The 17578-nt window shown below is 37.3% G+C and overlaps 2 protein-coding genes across 2 annotated transcripts in view; one reads left to right on the plus strand and one right to left on the minus strand.

Moving 5' to 3' along the window:
* Positions 1-17578, plus strand: part of XKR9 (XK related 9) — a 36722-nt gene that overhangs the window by 7938 nt on the left and 11206 nt on the right. The window contains 1 exon segment of the mRNA XM_063080054.1: positions 13854-14099. Within this exon segment, the coding sequence (XP_062936124.1) occupies positions 13854-14099 (246 nt within the window).
* On the minus strand, positions 6815-7907 carry LOC134364128 (retinol dehydrogenase 11-like). Its single transcript, XM_063080057.1, has one exon. The coding sequence runs from the start codon at positions 7905-7907 to the stop codon at positions 6966-6968; it is 942 nt and encodes a 313-aa protein (XP_062936127.1). The 3' UTR covers positions 6815-6965.

The following is a 17578-nucleotide window of genomic DNA, read 5'->3' on the forward strand; positions in this document are numbered from 1 at the left end:
CTTTTGCTTCTGCATGGGTGCAATGCCCCTCCCTCACAATGCCCTTCCTTGATTGCTTCAGCCAACCATTGGTGCCCTACAGCCCATATAAGCTCTCCCACCCCAACGACAGTTGTTGCTCTCCACTTTGAGGGCAGCCCTGGCTGCTACTCTCCATTTTGAGGGCAGCCTGGCAGATTCTTTTCCTTTAATAAAGCTTGATCAGTACCTGGCATTTCAGCTCACTTTCTTTCATTAATCTACTTTTCATTTGCCTCTGTTCCTAGGGTGCAGCCTCCAGGGCACTGAGAGCCATGCATAGGTGGAGGAGTCTCACCCCACTGGTTCTGAACACTAACCCTTATTGCCTTAGTACCACAAGACTTCCAGAAATTTTGCTTTGCTTTTCCAAGACTTTCTGCTTAGCTTTTAGTGTCTCTGTTACGGTTTCAAGATTTGGCAAATGTCTTTGAGAGAAAAACTGACAGAGTTTGAGGTCCCCCAGTGTGCAGTCTTGTAAGACCTCTTAAACTAAGTAAAATTTTAGTCTCTCTGTTTCCTAACAACGGCCTGGCAAAATCCAGATTTTCAACCTCTTTGTCTTGAGTAACAGGATCAGCAAATACCCCTAGGCAACAAGCACTGTAGAAACATCAACTCAATTTCTAGTTTCTGTAGTTATATCTCAGACTTTCTACCTAGAATCACTTTTCTTTTGCTTTCCTGAGGTTCATCTTTTAGAATTTCATTTATTGAAGGTCTGTTGGTGACATCATCTCTCAATTTTTGATGTTTGAAAATTTCTTTATTTCAGCATCTTTCTTGAGAGATATTTTAGTGCTGTAGAATTCTAGATAAGTAGTTATTTTCTCTCTGCATATTACCTTCTCTTGTCTTTTGGTTGCTGTTGTTGCTCTGTAGGAGTTAGATTTTGGTTTTACTGCTGGTCTTTTGACAGTATTTTGTCTTTTTCTCCTCTGGCTACTTTTATGATTTTTCTCTTTATCTTTGGGTTTCTCCAGTTTAAATATGATATGTTTACGTGTAGATTTTATTTCTCTTGCTTGGGATTTGCTGGTCCTCTTCAGTCTGTGGATTATCTTCTATCACTTCTGCACAATTCCCAGCCATTATCTTTTCTAACATTTTCTTTACCACATTTCTGTTTCTTTTCCTTCTGGGACTCCAATCAAATGTAAGTTAGATCTTCCCACTGTATCTGACATTACGCTTACATGTTAGATTTTTTTAATAATTATTTTTTGATTATGGTACAATCTGTGTAATTTTTCATAACATTTTAATTTCACAAGTACTTTTTAATTTTTTAATTTTTTTGCTGTGGCCAAGATGTTATATCCAACCACTGAGTTTGAAATTTGATTATTATGTTTCATTTTCAGAAGCTCTATTTAGTTCTTTTTAGGTATGCAGTTTCACTTTTTATGGTTTCCTGCTCACTGCAGATCTTTTCAAACTTGTCCAATTTATGGCTTTAAACATAGTAAGCATAGTTGCTTTATTTATAATTCCAATATCTGAAGCCTTTTTAGGTTTGTTACTACTGGCTCTGCTTCTACTATTGGTCACTCATATTGCCTTGTTTTCCTGCACAGTTGGTATTAATGATTATGTTCTGGTCATTGCCCTTGAAAAAATTATTTATTGTGTCTTCACAAAGCCCTCACTACAGGCTTTGAGTTTGTTCCTAGGAGAGGCCTCAATTAAATGGAGTCTGTACTTAATTTCATGGTTTGAGGTTCCCTGGCCTGTGTAGGTTATGCATACATGGGATGTGAATCTGTTCAGGAAAATGTGTGTCAGCAATAAATCAATCAATTTGTAAACAAATGAACTTTATTGAGGTATAATTTTATATACAATAAAATGTACATATGTTAAATACAAAATTCTAAATGACATCTTAATGATATTGAGTCTTCCAATACACAAACAGGGTTTTTTTTTTTTTCTATTTCTTTAGACTTTCTTTAATATCTTTCAGCAGTATTTTATAGTTTTCAATGTATAGGTCTTGTACATATTTTGTTATAATTATCCCTGAGTATTTTAATTTTTGGATGCTGTTATAATGACATTTATTTTTTTATTTTTATTTTTATTTTTTAAAATTTTTATTGAATCATAATTGATTATACATATTTTTGGGGTTCACTGTTGAGATATGTTGATCAAATCAATATTACTAGTATGTATATTGTTACAAATTGTACTTATTCTTTATGTCCCTTGTCCAATCTCTCCCTATCCCCCTCTCCTTTCCTCCTCCCACCTCTGATAACCTTAGATTTCCTCTCTCCCTCTGAAAGAGTAGTGGTTACTCTGTTGACTTGTTGTCTAGATGATCTGTCCAATGCTGAGAGTTGTGTTCAGGTCCCCCAATATTATTGTAGAGCAGATGCTTTTTCTGTCTCTCTGGAATGAGCTTTGTAGAGAGAGACATCCTCTTCTTTTCTTTGGTCTCTGCTGGTGACTCTCCTTGTTTCAAAGCACTCCAGTGGCTGGTGGACCATCTGTGTGGTGGTTGAGTCACAGAAACAGAAATACCACGTTATCACTTATTTGTGTGAGCTAAAAATAAATAAATAAATAAATATACAAACAAACAAAGGATGGGGGGGCGGTAAGAAGACACAACAATCACAACAATTCCTTGAACGTGTTAAGACAAGAGAACAGATATGATGTTGATGGGTGGGGGAGAAAAGGAGGGGGAAAGAGGAACAGGTAAAGGGACAAGAAAATCAACTATGATGTATATTGAGAAATTAAAATTTAGCCACTTTCATGGCAGCCGTGGTTACTGTGGTGGCTGTGATGGGCCACCCACATGGAGGTGATGTTTTTGGCATGCTCCTTATTGCTGGTGGTATGCCTGGTTGTGGGGGTGTCTAGTCCCTGGCTCTGTGCCTCAGGACTCAATCAGGTCCCAAGGCACTGGCAGTGTGTCTGGTTCTTGGAGGAGAGTCCAGTCTCTGGCTCCATGCCTCAGTCCCCTGGTCAGGCCCCAAGACACTGGAGGTGTGCCAGGTTGTGGGAGGGGGGTCCACTCCCCAGATCCATGCCTCAGGCCCCTGGGCAGGGCCTGAGGTGCTGGTGGTGTGCCTGGTTGTGGGCAGGGGGGTCCAGTCCCTGGCTCTGTGCCTTAGGTCTCCAGGTGGACCCCAAGGCGCTGGTGGTGTGCCTGAATGTGGGCTGGAGGTCCAGTCCCTGGCCCCAAGCCTCAGGTCCCCTGTTGGGCCTGAGGTGCTAGTGGTGTACCTGGGCCAGAACTAATTTTTTGTCCTTTGCTTACTTCTAAAATGGGGGAACTTCCTGTGGGAACTAGTGCCTGAGCTGTGTGGTTGAGCTAAATTGCTGCTTTGCTGCTGTTTCTCTAGGGAAGACTTCTTGGTTAGCTCAGGGTTTAATGGTTGACCTTGTAGGTACTTCATGCTCTCCAGAGACCTGGTGCACCTGGGTTGTGTAGAAACTGATCTGGGCCTGAGTCTTTTCATCAAACTGCACCCCATGCAATTCTTTATTCCTTACCAATCTCCTCTGAGTGGTCCCATGCTGATTGGGGGGCATATTGGCTGGTCTTGCTGTGTTGCAGTGTTCTCCTGGTGGGCCCATCTCCCCCACTGCCTGTACTCCAAACACTTCCCATGGGATGGGCCATGCGCTGGTCCCTTGCGATGACTCACGGGCCTCTGAATGGCTCCTTTTTTTCAGTTGTTTTGGCTCCTCACTCCTGTGTGGGTCCATGGGAACCTTATTAATAGTCTTGCTGTTCTGGGGGCCACCAAGACCCTCTTTTCCTCTGCTGTCTCCAAGCAACTCCATCTGAAGGGCACAGCTATGGCTTCTGCCAGCTCCTGCTCCATGTACTCAGCAGCTCCAGCCTTAAAGTGGCTGTGGCCCAAAATGCTCCGAGCAGTTTTTCTTTCTTTCATTGTGGCTTCTCCCACCTTCATGAACTCCGTAGGTCTCTCTTCCTCTTCCCCTGAGCTCTAGATGCCCTAGCTTGGCCGTTGTTGCTTTTTTATAGTTGTAAATTTGTTGGTTTGTGGGAGAGAGTGATGCTGGGGAATGTCTATTCTGCCATCTTAACCAGAAACCCTAAATGATATTTATTTTTAATTTCAATTTCTAATTGTTCATTGCTGGTATACAGAGTTAGTTGGTTTTTATATTGATCTTTTATCCTATGACTTTGCTAAAGTCCCTTATTAGTTCTAGTGACATTTTGGGGACTCTTTAGGATTCTTTACATAGATAATCATGTTATTTGCAAATAAACCATGATGTCTTGATTACTGTAGTTTTATAGTAATTCTTGAAGTCTTATATTCTTTTTTTCCTCCCTTTTAAAATAGGGACTCAAAATCCAGTATCTGTAAAAATTGTAGATTTGACTATAAAACATGCATGCCAATAAACAGAAGCAAAAATCCCAGAACAAACAGACAAAATAAAAAGCAAAGCCAAAAGCAAAACAAGATTAACAGGGAAAAATATTTGTAATGTATAACAGACAAAGGGCTAGTCCTCTAATATTTAAAGAACTTCTAGAAGTCAAAAAGTAGAAGATCATCCATGCAATAGAAAAATGAGAAAAGAGTAGGGTAGTTCATAGAAAGAAAATGAAATACAAATGGGTCTTAAGTTGTATGAAAGACGCTAAACCTTGATGCTAAACCTCATGATTTTAAAAATACTAATTAAAAGTACACAGATATTATTCCTCATCTACCAGATTGGCAAAAGTCCAAGTTATAATACACTCTTTTGATAAGGCATTGGAAAACAGGTACTCTCATACTTAGTTGATCAGAGTTTGGATTTATGCAATCTCTATGGAGGGTAGTTTGACCATACTACAAACATATATGTTTTTAGACCTGGAGATTCATCTTCTGGGAATTTATCATACTTGCATACATGTAAAATCACATACTCACACAATTTTTTAATTGTAGCATTGTTTATAATAACAAAATATTGAAAACAATTTAAGTATTTGTTGACAGAGTTTATGGTATATCTATGCAATGGCATACTACATAGCTATTACAGAGAATGATAAAGTGCTTTATGTACTTAATTGAAAAGATCTCTAAGGTGTACTTTTAAGTGAAAGACAAGGTGCAGACAGCAGGTAGAGTCTGCTACAATCTGTGTTAAAAAAAGTGGTAAAAAGGATCAATTATTTATTGATCAATTGATTGATTGATTGATTGGCAGCTGGCCAGTATGGGGATCCAAACCCTTGACCTTAAGTGTTACAACACCACATTCTTTTTTTTTTTTTTTTAATCGAAAAGAATTTTTATTTGTCATTGACATTTTAACATAAATATTCAGTCTACTACACTATTATCAAAAGTTTTCCAATGTTTCCATAAAATGACCATTTCTAAATATGTAGTTTAATGGTCAAAAGAAGTTCAATAAAAGATTATTAATTTACAAATATGTGAAGACTGTGGTCTTATAACTCTTCCCCACCAAAGTTAACATATAATTGTCAGTTCAAGAAAATCACAAACTATTAGAATAACATACTCCGAATAAGTGATGGGAACATTACTAATTCCTCAGACTTCCTTTGGTAGCGTTTCCTTTAATAAAAGTTCTTCAAATAAAATACAGAACTTTGACAAAGACTTTTTGATCTTGTCAAGATAATGAAAGGAAATGCCCTGAAAGATACTTAAATTTACTATAATTACCAATATCGGTCCTTAAGATAATTTTTCTGAATGAAGAATTGTTTTTTTTGTTTGTTTGAGTTTGGGTTTTTTTCCTGCCACATTGACTGACTGGTATTGGTTAAGATAGTGTCTCATCAGTCCTGCTAACTTGGGTGCTCACTCTTAATTCTTCTAGAGCTATTTTTTAATGTCTTTTATTGTTTTTTAAATTCTTAACTGGTTCCTTCATTTCATGCCTTATCTCCCAAGATTCTTCTTTTTGGGGGCTTCTTTCCTGCTTAACCATGTGGTTCTTAGTGGGTAGTTACCAGCATATACAGAGTCTGCTTCCCTCTGCAGCTCTTATTCATATAAGACTGGATGACACTGGTTTGCTCCAGCTCATATCATTTACCAGCTGTTTTGAATTTTGTGAAAATACTCCAAACTACATAACTATACAAGATATGCAAAGGCATACACAATGAAAATGACCAAAAAGCCTTTCCTTTCTTCTGGTTTTCTAAGAGAAACTAAGGTACAAGAAGGAGGCCTCCATGGTTCTGGGTCAATAACTGAAGCCAAGTGGCCTATCTTCTCATAGTGCTCTTTTCAATACCCCCTTGCTGGTCTGAGAAACAGTAGGAAAATGATACTTTGAACTTGGTTTTTATTTCTGCCTTCCCCCAATCCCCACATACTTCTCAGAAAAGGAAGCTCTTCTGTGGTCTAGGAAAGTGGCCTTAGATTATCAGAGATAAGGCCATGCTATAATTCAGATTCAGGAGTGTCCTGAAAGAATACAGATGTTGATGCCCTGACAGTTAAAGAGGTGAGGAACAAGCCCTGCTCTTGAGCCAAGCCACTGTGACTCATGGAGTTTAGCTGAGGTTGCAGTGTGGCCCTCTTGAAGTGAAGATTGGTTGGTTGGGAGGAACTACATTGTGAACAAGAGGGTAGAAACTTGTCCAGATTCCCATAAATCAACCCTGCCATAGCTTACATTTTCCTAGGTAGTAGTAGGTTTCAGCAGGAAAATATGAGCTGTGCAAATCACAGGAGGTTCTTCCTGTGCTATGATATCTCTAGTAACTCCAGTGGTAACAGGAATGAAAGGCATTGATAGGAATGTGGCGGTGTACTGGGTTTATCTGGACAAAAGCAGGCAAGGCCGGAAGGTTTCGCTCTCTTTGTGCTCAATGTTTTGGCCACCTCGAAGGAGAATCATTTTGGCAAGAAATACTCCGAAGTCTGCTGCAATCTAATTTTGGGTCCAGTTGCTACCAACTGTCAATCCATTGGGAGGCCCAGCAGGTCACAGCTGACATCCCACAGCCGCCTTGCTATTGTCTCATTACGAGCCTGGGCAGAGACCCATGCCACATGGCAGTCACTGAAATGAGTCCCACTTAGAAGCTCAAGACCTTCTGTTAAGGCACAGTATAGGCTGGTCTGGGCTCCCTGTTGAGGAGTCTTGATGAAGAAGGAAAAAAGCCGCCATATCCATCTCATAAAAGATGAGTGCCGAGTCAATTCAGAGTGGACTGTGCCAGGGTGTACAGAGTACGTTGTAACGCCAGAGCCTTTTAGCCTCCGGGCCAGTTCCTGGGTGAAGAGAATGTTGGCTAACTTGCTGTGACAATAGGCCAGACCTGCATTGTAGAATTTCTCACTCTGTAGGTTATGGAAGTGGATCCTTCCCAGGAGATGTGCTAAGGAAGACACGTTTATCACCCTTGATGGGGCTGATTCCTTTAGTTTCTCTAGCAGCAGATGGGTCAGGAGGAAGTGACCCAAGTGGTTGACTCCCATGTGCATCTCAAAGCCATCTGCTGTCTTAGAGTAGGGACACATCATCACACCCGCATTGTTGATCAAGATGTGGAGGTGTTTTTCCTCTTCTAAGAAGCCCTTAGCAAAGGCTCGAATTGACTTAGTATCAGCCAGGTCCAGTTTCCTCACCAACACCTGCTCGTTGCCTGTCACGGTCTGGATCTCTCGGGCCACCAATTCCCCCTTTTGCACATCCCGGCAAGCTAAATATACGCGGGCTCCTCTTTGAGCCAGTTCTTTGGCTGTCTCCTTCCCGATGCCTGTGTTAGCTCCAGTGACCACAACTACCTTCCCAGGAAGCTGAACAGTTGATGTACAGACCCCACTCGACAGCATTTTCCAGCGGTTCCTGTGAAATCTCCCCAGTTCTCTATCTCTCCGGTCCCAAGTCCTATACATGGTTCAGTTTTCCCCGATGATGCTTAGGCAGTTACCGCATTGCTTCTCCTGGAGATCAAATATTGGCCTCTGAGAAATGTTCTCAGGCTGAGCGCACAAGAGAGGAGTGATAGATCTGCAACATCACAACACCACATTCTAACCAGCTCAGCTAACCTGCCATCCCTGTACTATATATTTATGTTTGCTTGTATATGCATAAAGAAACTCTTGAAGGGTAGAAATGAAACTTTTAATGGTGAATCATTGTGGTCATGGTGGAGAGTGAAGGCTGGATAGTGAGTCATAGGAGTGGGATAGAGTTTTTTTTACTGTATAACTTACTGTATTTTTTTATTTTAAAAGATGACCAGTAAGTGGATCTTAACCCTTGACTTGGGATTGACAGCACCACGCTTTCCCAGGTGAGCCACAGGCTGGCCCTGTATTTTTTGATTTTTGAATTATGTGAATATTTTGCCTATAGAAACAATTAAGGAGAAAAAGAAGAGTCCAAATTATGTTGTCTATTGAAAGATGTCAGCTAGATAAACAGACACTTCCCTCTTTTTGTTTATCTGTTTCTTTCTCTTCGTATTTTTTTAGTCTGGAAAATGGCAAAATACTGAGACAAATAGTGAGAAATTAGCAAAAATTAGAAAAGTTCATAAAAATGGACCAAATTATGCAAAGGTTTGTCCAGGCTAAGTACTGAAAAACTTGAGATTTGCTGAATTGTGGATTCATTTCTCTAAGTAATAGATAAATTGAGTTTGTGTTGATAAATGAAAGACAAGAAATATCAAGATTAATTATTTATTAAGTATGTGTGCCTGTTGCTATTAAGTATGCTGTTACTGCTCAGGGGTTTGTGGAGTACAATGTTTCATTTTCCAGAATGTAAATTAGATGACACTTTTGCATTTCTATTTTATGTATGATTTGTGATGAAAACCTCTTTTTGCCAAGGGAGAGTTTTCCTTTGATGGACACTTGAAAGGCATTTGAATGATTTAAAATGTGAAAGTTATTTTTTGCTTTTAAAAAAATATATGGTTAAAAAAAAGCTCAAATTGTATAAGAGTATACAATAGGAGATGAGTTTCCCTCCTCTCACAGATCCCTAGGTCCTTCTATAGAGTTTCTTAAATGGGCATTAAATGGTTGAACCCTCTTTATTACCTATATATATATATATATATTTTTGTCTTTTTCGTGACCGGTACTCAGCCAGTGAGTGCGTCGGCCATTCCTATATAGGGTCCAAACCTGCGGCGGGAGCGTCGCTGCGCTCCCAGCGCCGCACTCTCCGGAGTGCGCCACGGGGGTAGGCCCATTACCTATTTTTCAATTTAAAATTCCGTAGAGGGCCGAGGCCCGTGGCGCACTCGGGAGAGTGCGGCGCTGTGAGCGCGACGACGCTCCCGCCGCAGGTTCGGATCCTATATAGGAATGGCCGGTGCACTCACTGGCTGAGTGCCGGTCACAAAAAGACAAAAAAAAAAAAAAAAAAAAAAATTCCGTAGAGAGAGGTCATCTGGTAATGTTCCAATTTCCTAGAGTATAATACTGTGATACTTTAGCATCTGGGCCTTTTACCTCAATCTCCAGATATTTGGGGATTTTTAAAATATGTTATTGTTGATTTCTTAATTTCGTTATGAGAACACACTTTGTTGATTACCGTCTTTTTACATTTATTAAGACTTGTTTTTATGGCCCACCATATAATCTAACTTGGTGAATATTCGTGTGCATTTTAAAAGAATTTGTAATTTTCAGTTGTTGAGTGTAGTTTTCTATAAATGTCCATTAGATCAATTAGGCTGCTAGTGTTATTCAAATCTTTGGTATCCTTACTGATTTCTTAAATGTGAAATGTGTACTTTTTCTTTTACTTACTGAGAGACAGAGTTAAAATCCTTGATTAAGATTGTAGATTTGTTGTCTTTTACCTTTACCTTTGACAATTTTTGCTTCATATATCTTAAAACTCCATTATTAGATTTAGGAATGTTATGTCTTCCTGATGAATTAATTATTATATTATTATGACATGATCATTTTTGTCTTTGGTAGTATTCTTTGATTTGAAATCTGTTTTGTCTGAGATATTGATATAGACATATCAACTTTTTGGTCATTTCCTTTCAAACTATCTGTGTCTTCATGTTTAAAGACAGTCCCTTGCAAATCACATGAAGTTGTATGTTGCTTTTTTTATCCAGTTTGACAATTTCTTTTACTTGGGATGTTTAATCCTATTACATTTAGTGTAATTATTAATATAGTTGCCTTCTGGCTTTTGTTGTTTCTGGTGAGAAGTCAGCCAACATTCTTGTTTCTTCATGTGGAATGTGTCATTTTTCTCTGTTTTTAATATGTTCTCTTTGTATTTGATTTTCAGCAATTTGAGTATGATTTGCCTGTGTATGATTTGTATCTTTTCTGCTTGGGTTCATTGAGCTTTTTGGATCTGTATGCTACTATTTTCAATCAAATGTGGAAAATTTTTTGTCTAATATTTTGTCAAGTATTTTTCTTCCTGCCGCATTCTCTCTTTTTCCTTCTGGGACTTCAATTATACCTATGTTATCAAGGTTATATTCATTTTTCCCCCATTTTTTTTTTGTTTGTGCTTTAGTGTGGATGATTTCTCATGACCTGTTGCCTTTGTCCGGTGAGGTTGCTATAACAGAGCACCATAAACTGGGCAGCTTTTAAACAACTAAAATCTATTTTTTATAATTTTGGAGGCTGGGAAGTCCAAGATCAGGGTCCTGGCTGATTTGGTATCTGGTGAGGACTTTCTTTCTGTTTCATAGATGGCATCTTTTAGCTATGTCCTCCCATGGTGGAAGGGCAAGGCAACTCTCTGAGACCACCTTTATAAGTGCATTAATCTTGTTAATCATATCTCAAAGGGTTCCCCACCCCACTTCAAATACCATCACATTAGGGATTAGGTTTCGACATGTGAATTTTGTGGCATACAAACATTCAGCTCTTCTATACCTCATTTTTAAAAATATTTTGTGCAGAATTTATCATTCTCATCATTAGGAAGGTTAGCATGATAGAGGGTAATTTATCATTATGGAAGCTGGTGCCTTTTTATTTCAAACAAATTATTCCATAAAACTGAAACAGTGTTCTGTTGATTTAAAAAGTTATATTCATATTTTCCTTTCCTATGAAATTACACTAAAATAAACAAAACTTTGTATAGATTTGCCATTAATTGCTACAGAATTGGAAAATATTCCTCCCCGAAGTGACTGGAAATGTGCATATGCATATTTGTAAACAGCCCTATTTTAAAAAAAATTTCTTTCATTTTTAATGAATTAATTTATGGCCACAGGCTGGTGCAGGGAATGGAACCCTGGACCTGTTTTATTTTTAACAGACACTATATTGCATTCGACAGGTGCCAGGCACTGGTCTAAGCATTTTATATATATTAACTCATTTATTCATCACATCAACCAAGTGAAGTAGGTATGATGATTAACCCCATTTTCAAGATAAAGAAACTAAAGCACAGAGAGATTAAGCTAGGAAGTGGTGGAGCCAGGATTTAAACCCAGCCATTCTGGCATTATTAGAGTTTGTATTCTTAACCACTATGCTCTGCTACCTCTCCCAGTCTATGCAGCCTGTACTAATTATCCTCTGGGTATGTATCTGTCAATGTTTGTGAATTTTTCAAGTTTTTCAATGATTTCCGCCTGCATATAAACCACTTAAAGAACACAAAGCACATACTCCCTGTTGTGCCAAATACCCAGAAAAGACTCAAATACAACTTCTCTTATAAATCCTGCCTATAAATCCCAGGCAGTATTAATCATTTTTTCTTCCGTACTTTCATAGCACAGTATTTACATTTCTAATGAGTGGTTATTTATTTATTTTTGCCTTGTATTGCAGCTAGTGGTTTATAGGCTTGACCCTCCCACTAGGTTGTAAGATCATTGAGGGTGGAGACTACGCCTTCATCATTTTTGCAGACATTCTTCTCCATCCTAGCATCTAGCCCACATTGAATATGATGTATCATTTTATTCCAAAACTGTGCTAGATGAATAATCTTTGCGAATCCATATATGTATACATCTTGTTTGTAATAGGAATATCTTATATTTATGTTTACTTTCAACTTTCTAAAGTCCCTTTATATCTACTTTATATTTATGGAAAAATGACATAAGCTTTTATTTATTCATTTACTAATTATTTTCTGAGCCCCTACTATGTGCCAGGTACTGTTATAGTTGTTTACGATTAAAAAATTTATATTCGTATTCACCTTTCTCATGAAATTACCCTCAGATAAGCAAAACACGTAGCAATGAACAAAAGTTTCTCATTTCACGAACATTACATTTTTGCGAGAAGGTAAAGATAATCAACCAAAAGAAATAATGTGCTAGGTGGCAGTAAGTATTATGAAGAAAAATAACATAAAGAGGTAGGATATGATACAGAATACTACTTTAGATGATGCGGTCTGGAAGGGTTCTATGAGGAAGAGACATTTGAGTAGAGACCTGAATGAAGTTAAGGAACAAATTTTTAAAATATCTGAGGTTTAGAAGAGTTCTAGGCAGAGGGAATAGCAAAGACAAAGGCCTTTAAGTTGGGAAAAACAGCAAGGAGGCCACACTAGAAGAGTGGGAGAAATGAGATGAAAAGGTAGCAGTGTAAGTTTGTGTGGGAGGCAGATCGTAGAGGGCCTTGTAAGATATGCCAAGGACTTTGGGTTTTATTCTAAGTTTGATGGAAATCATTGGAACTTTTGGGCAGAGGAGTGACATCTGAATTATGTTTAAAAGGTTCAATCTGAATGCTGTGTAGAGAATAGGTTACATGGGGAGAAAGAGTAGAATCAAAGAGACCAATTATGAGGATATTGAAACAATCCAGGCCAGAGATTTGGCTGCTTAAACTAGGGTGGTAGCAGTGGAAGTGGTAAGAAGTGTTCAGATTCTGGGTATGGTTGAAGTTACAACCAAGAGCCAAGAGAACTTGCTGAGGAATTTTTTTATAGGGTATGAGAAAAAGGGAGGAGTTGGAAATTATTCCCACATTTTGGCTTGAGCAACATGGTGAATATTAGCACCATTTACTGAAATGGGAAACTGGTAGAAGGAACAGGTTGAAACAGAGTATATATCACTGCCTTTATATATATGAGGAAACTGAGACGTACATGAAAAGTTTTGATAAGCTCTGGGATAGAATCCTGGTTGCCTTAATGCTAGCCTCAGATTTCTTCTAAATAAGTGTCTCAGTTTTTTTGTTATTAATTTTACTTATATCATGATAGCTCATGTTCATTTTAAAATACTTTCAAAAGAAGAGCCTGATCAGGGATGTTTTAAGAGTCCTTGAGGTTTTATACATTTTCTAGGATGGTAATGGTCAAAGAGTTTAGCACCTTGTAGATATTGAGTAATTGTTTGCTAGATTAAATTGAAAGAAAATTTAATTTGTCTTCAAACTTAACATTCTCATAAGGGAATGTATCTGTGTAGTAGTTAAGATAATTATATAAACTGAAAGTTGTGATTTGTCTTTCAGAAAGCAAAGGTTAAGACTAGGAGTCATAAGATTCCCGTTTGGACCCCAGGTCTGCCCCTTACTCTCTGTAACTATTAGCAAATCTACCTACCTTTCTGTCTTAGTTTTCCCATCTGTGAGATGGGAATAATACCTACTCATCTCATGTAATTATTGTAAAGATGAAATGAGATCATGTATGCTTAATAGGCTTATCACACAACTAGTGCATCAAACGTACGATACAATTGTATGAAGTCTGAATCTCAGTAAAGCCACCATGAGATGTTCACAAAAAATCTGTAGTAAAGTTTGGAAAAATTCTGGACATAAACACATGTTGCCTTTTTCAAAATTTTTATGTATATTAACATATATGTTATAAAGAATATATGACTGAAGATAAATGTTCATATTTACTTTACAGGTATTGGTTTGCCTTGAAAAAAGGTTACTATGTAGCTTTCAACTATAGCAGCAAAACTAATAACTTCATGGAAGAACAAATTGATCCACATAAAGAAGTTATAGATAGAGTGACTGATTTGAGCATGCTCAGGCTATTTGAGACCTACCTGGAAGGTTGCCCCCAACTTGTTCTTCAGCTCTACGTCCTTCTGGAGCATGGTCAAGTGAATTTCTATCAGTGTTAAGTCTTTCCTAACACACTATGTTAGATGGTTGCCACTGAGATCTATGTGAACTCTTTGGCAGGTTTTACATTTTTAAATTCTTTTTCTTTTAAAAATTATTTATTTTTTTGAAAAGGAAGTACAGTAACATGGTTCAGATATCAAAAAGAATATCTTCTTCCTGTTTCTTCTCATTCCTTCTTTTGTCTGCCCAGAAAGGAAAATTCTGTAGTCAATTAGTTGATGGTGCTTTGAGAGAATTTTAAAAAATCATATATTCTTTTATTTCTTTAACACAAATGGTAATAAAATAAAAACTCTGCTTTTTGCATTTAATGATATATCTTGGAGATCTATCCATATCACTACAGAAAGAGCTCGTCATTCATTTTTATTATGTGCATTGCATGGCAAATTATGGATATACCATATTTACTTAACAAGCCTCCTATTTATGTTAATTTAGGTTGTTTCTAATATTTTACATTGAAAAAAATGCTCCAATGAATAATCATATGCATATATCATTTTACATGTGTGAAATATATCCGTAGTGTAAATTCCCAGAATTGGAATCACCAAGTAAGAGTGGAAATGCTACAAAACTAATGAAAGTTTTGCAAGTTAGCCAATAGGCTTGCTGTTTTATAGCAGATTTCTTCATTAGGTTAAAATGTTCATTTTTTCAAAGGAATTTTTTTTTCTTGGTAGCTAGCCAGTAAGGGGATCTGAACACTTTGGCCTTGGTTGTTATAATGCTGCTCTCCAACTGAGCTAACTGGCCAGCCGTATTTCATTCTTTTTAAAACATTTTTTAATAGATATTTCATTTGAGATGCTTAAAAAACCATTTATTTGTGAAATAATGGTCCCAATTTTCATTAATGACTAAGGTTTCACGTAGACTTGGATTCTTCTCAGTATGGGGCAGATTGTCATCTTCCCTGGAGTTCACTGTCCTAGACTCACTGGTGAGATCAGTTTATCCCTCAGAACAGACTCCCTGTTCCCAATTTCCCATAAACCTCTAGACTGTAGCCCCTTCTAATATTTTTGCCTTTACTTTGTTAATAAGACACAAAAATGAACCTATTATGTATGAGATTTCTTTTTCCTTGTGATGCAAAGAATTCATTTGTTGGGACTTAAAAGTTATGTATCATATAGTTGCTGCAGTTAGAAATTCAACAATTAGAGCTTACAGCCTATATTATGGTAGAGGTGATGATGATTCCAAGTGATTCATAGCATCTAGACCAGCTATAGGATCCAGTGACAACTATCTTTATGTTATGGTTCTGTTTTCATCCTTATAACTTCTCCTTGAAGTGAGAAGTTGTGGTAAGTTAGTTAAAAATAGCAAAAATGAGAAATAATCCAATTGTCTAACAGTAGAGAAATTAGTAAGTAAATTATTGTAGTCTGTTAGTATGGAACTTTATGTAGCCACAAGAAAGAGTGTTTACAAAGAACTTTTAATGACAGTATATTTTATTTATAAAATGAAATTTAAGCAAAAAGCAGTTTATAAAACTTTCTATCAGCACATTTTTAAGGATACAAAGAAATTATTATATAGAAAAATGTCTGGAAGAAAATGTGCCAAAATATTGTGTGGTTGCTTCTTGGTAGTGGGATTATGAATGATTTTTTTCATCATCTTTATAATTTTCAGATTTTCTATAGTAACAACGTATCATTAGACAATCAGGAAAAAAAACCTCAAAATTAAAAAAATCAGGTTGTTACTAAGCCCGAGTCTGGCTGCCTATTGCCAAACAGAAACAAAAGACTTGAAAGTCTAATGTTGGTGAAAAAAGGGAAGGCAGCTTTATTCCAGAACACTGGTACCCTGAGGAGATGGTGGGCTAACCTATCTCATATTCTCAAGTTAATTGAATGTTTATATAAGGTAAGAAATGAAAAGTGAAAAGCAGGAGAGAGGAGGACATTGGTTGTGGGGGTTCTGTGTAAGGAGTCATTTGTAAAATCTTGCCAAGGCTCTGTCTGGTTTCTGTTCTCGTCCTTGACATTATCTTAGGATCCTGCAGGATTTTGATTTGCTTTGGGGTGGAGTCAGCATAGCTTTATTGATATCTTCCTGAGTTTCTCAGGATCTGGATAATATGTGCCTCATAGCAAGTCTACAACTCTGGGCTGACTGGAAAACAGCTTTACATTTATGTAAATAATGTTGTCCTACCCTGAAACCAAGGTTCATATTAAATAACCATGGGAAAAGAGGGAACTCAGAGAAATGCATGCTAAGCTAGTTTTTATGTTTGTCTTGTATTCTACTAGACAAGCAAATTCCTGTTTCTGGGGATTCAGCCAGCAAGTTTGCCTTGCAAACTTCCTCCAAGGCTGAGGTGTGCTCCAGCCCTAGGGGAAAAGGATCAAATATGATCAAATACGGAGGGTCCTGCCCTTCTTCTCATGTTCCTCCTTCAGTTTTGTTCACTCTAGCAGAGTTACGTATAGAAATACTTCAGAAAACTGAACATATTCTTTTATCTCTGCTTCTGAAATCACACTAAAAAGGAGAATAAAAAAGTAAAAACATTATAAACATAGGGACAAAGAGATTGCAGAGTAGAATAGCAGATTAGAAATGTCAATAAATGTTTAGAAGATGGAATGCAGATGGAAAACTTGGGTTATTTGAATCAACCCTTCTACTGAAAGGCTAAATTATTTTAGTCACCCCTCGCACTGAAAATATCTAACAATTTTGGATAAAATATTTTTAAAAGTCTTCCTAAAACATAAAATATCTGATACAACAGGCCAAAATATACATGAAAGTGGGAATGCAGTATGCTTAAGTAGGACTCTGAAGGCATTTATGCCCTGAGGGTTTTTGCTGAACCTTATAAATAGGAGATTCAGTTTTGATAACTTTCCAGGGTGTAGAAGACAGAAAATAAAACTAAGGGTTCCCACAAGGAGGGACATCTCTATGGTTATAAATCCTAATCTATAAAGCAGGGACTTCAAAACGCACCCTTCTCAGGGTAAGAGTGAAGTTTTCTACCTCACCACTTTCAAGAGACTAATGAATATTGCTTTGATGCTCAGTAGAGCAGGGGAGAACATCCCTGAGAAGTGATAACAATCAGATTTTGGACCAAATTTACTTCTGTTGGCTAGTCCAGAAAACTAACAAAAGCCAAGCTGTGAGTATAGTTTAAAGTGGTCCAAGACTGATAGTGCCCATAGATATCTGGCAGAAACAAGAATAAATCCTCCCTGAGGGAATATGCCTTCTCTTAGGCCTCAAATAATTTTCACAAATAGTATTCCAAGCAAAATGAATGGTTGACAGTAGTTTATAGTGCCAAAAGTAATGAGGTATTATGAGTAAAAACCAGCATGAATAGAAAAAACTCATTAAGACTTTAGATTTTGGAAAGTATAAATATAAAGTATAAAGCGTAAAATATAAAGCAAAGTATAAAACAAACATTCTGTTTTTTTTTTTTTTTTTTTTTTTGG

The sequence above is a fragment of the Cynocephalus volans genome, chromosome 15, assembly GCF_027409185.1.
Source record: "Cynocephalus volans isolate mCynVol1 chromosome 15, mCynVol1.pri, whole genome shotgun sequence".
In the NCBI taxonomy this organism is placed as follows: domain Eukaryota; kingdom Metazoa; phylum Chordata; class Mammalia; order Dermoptera; family Cynocephalidae; genus Cynocephalus; species Cynocephalus volans.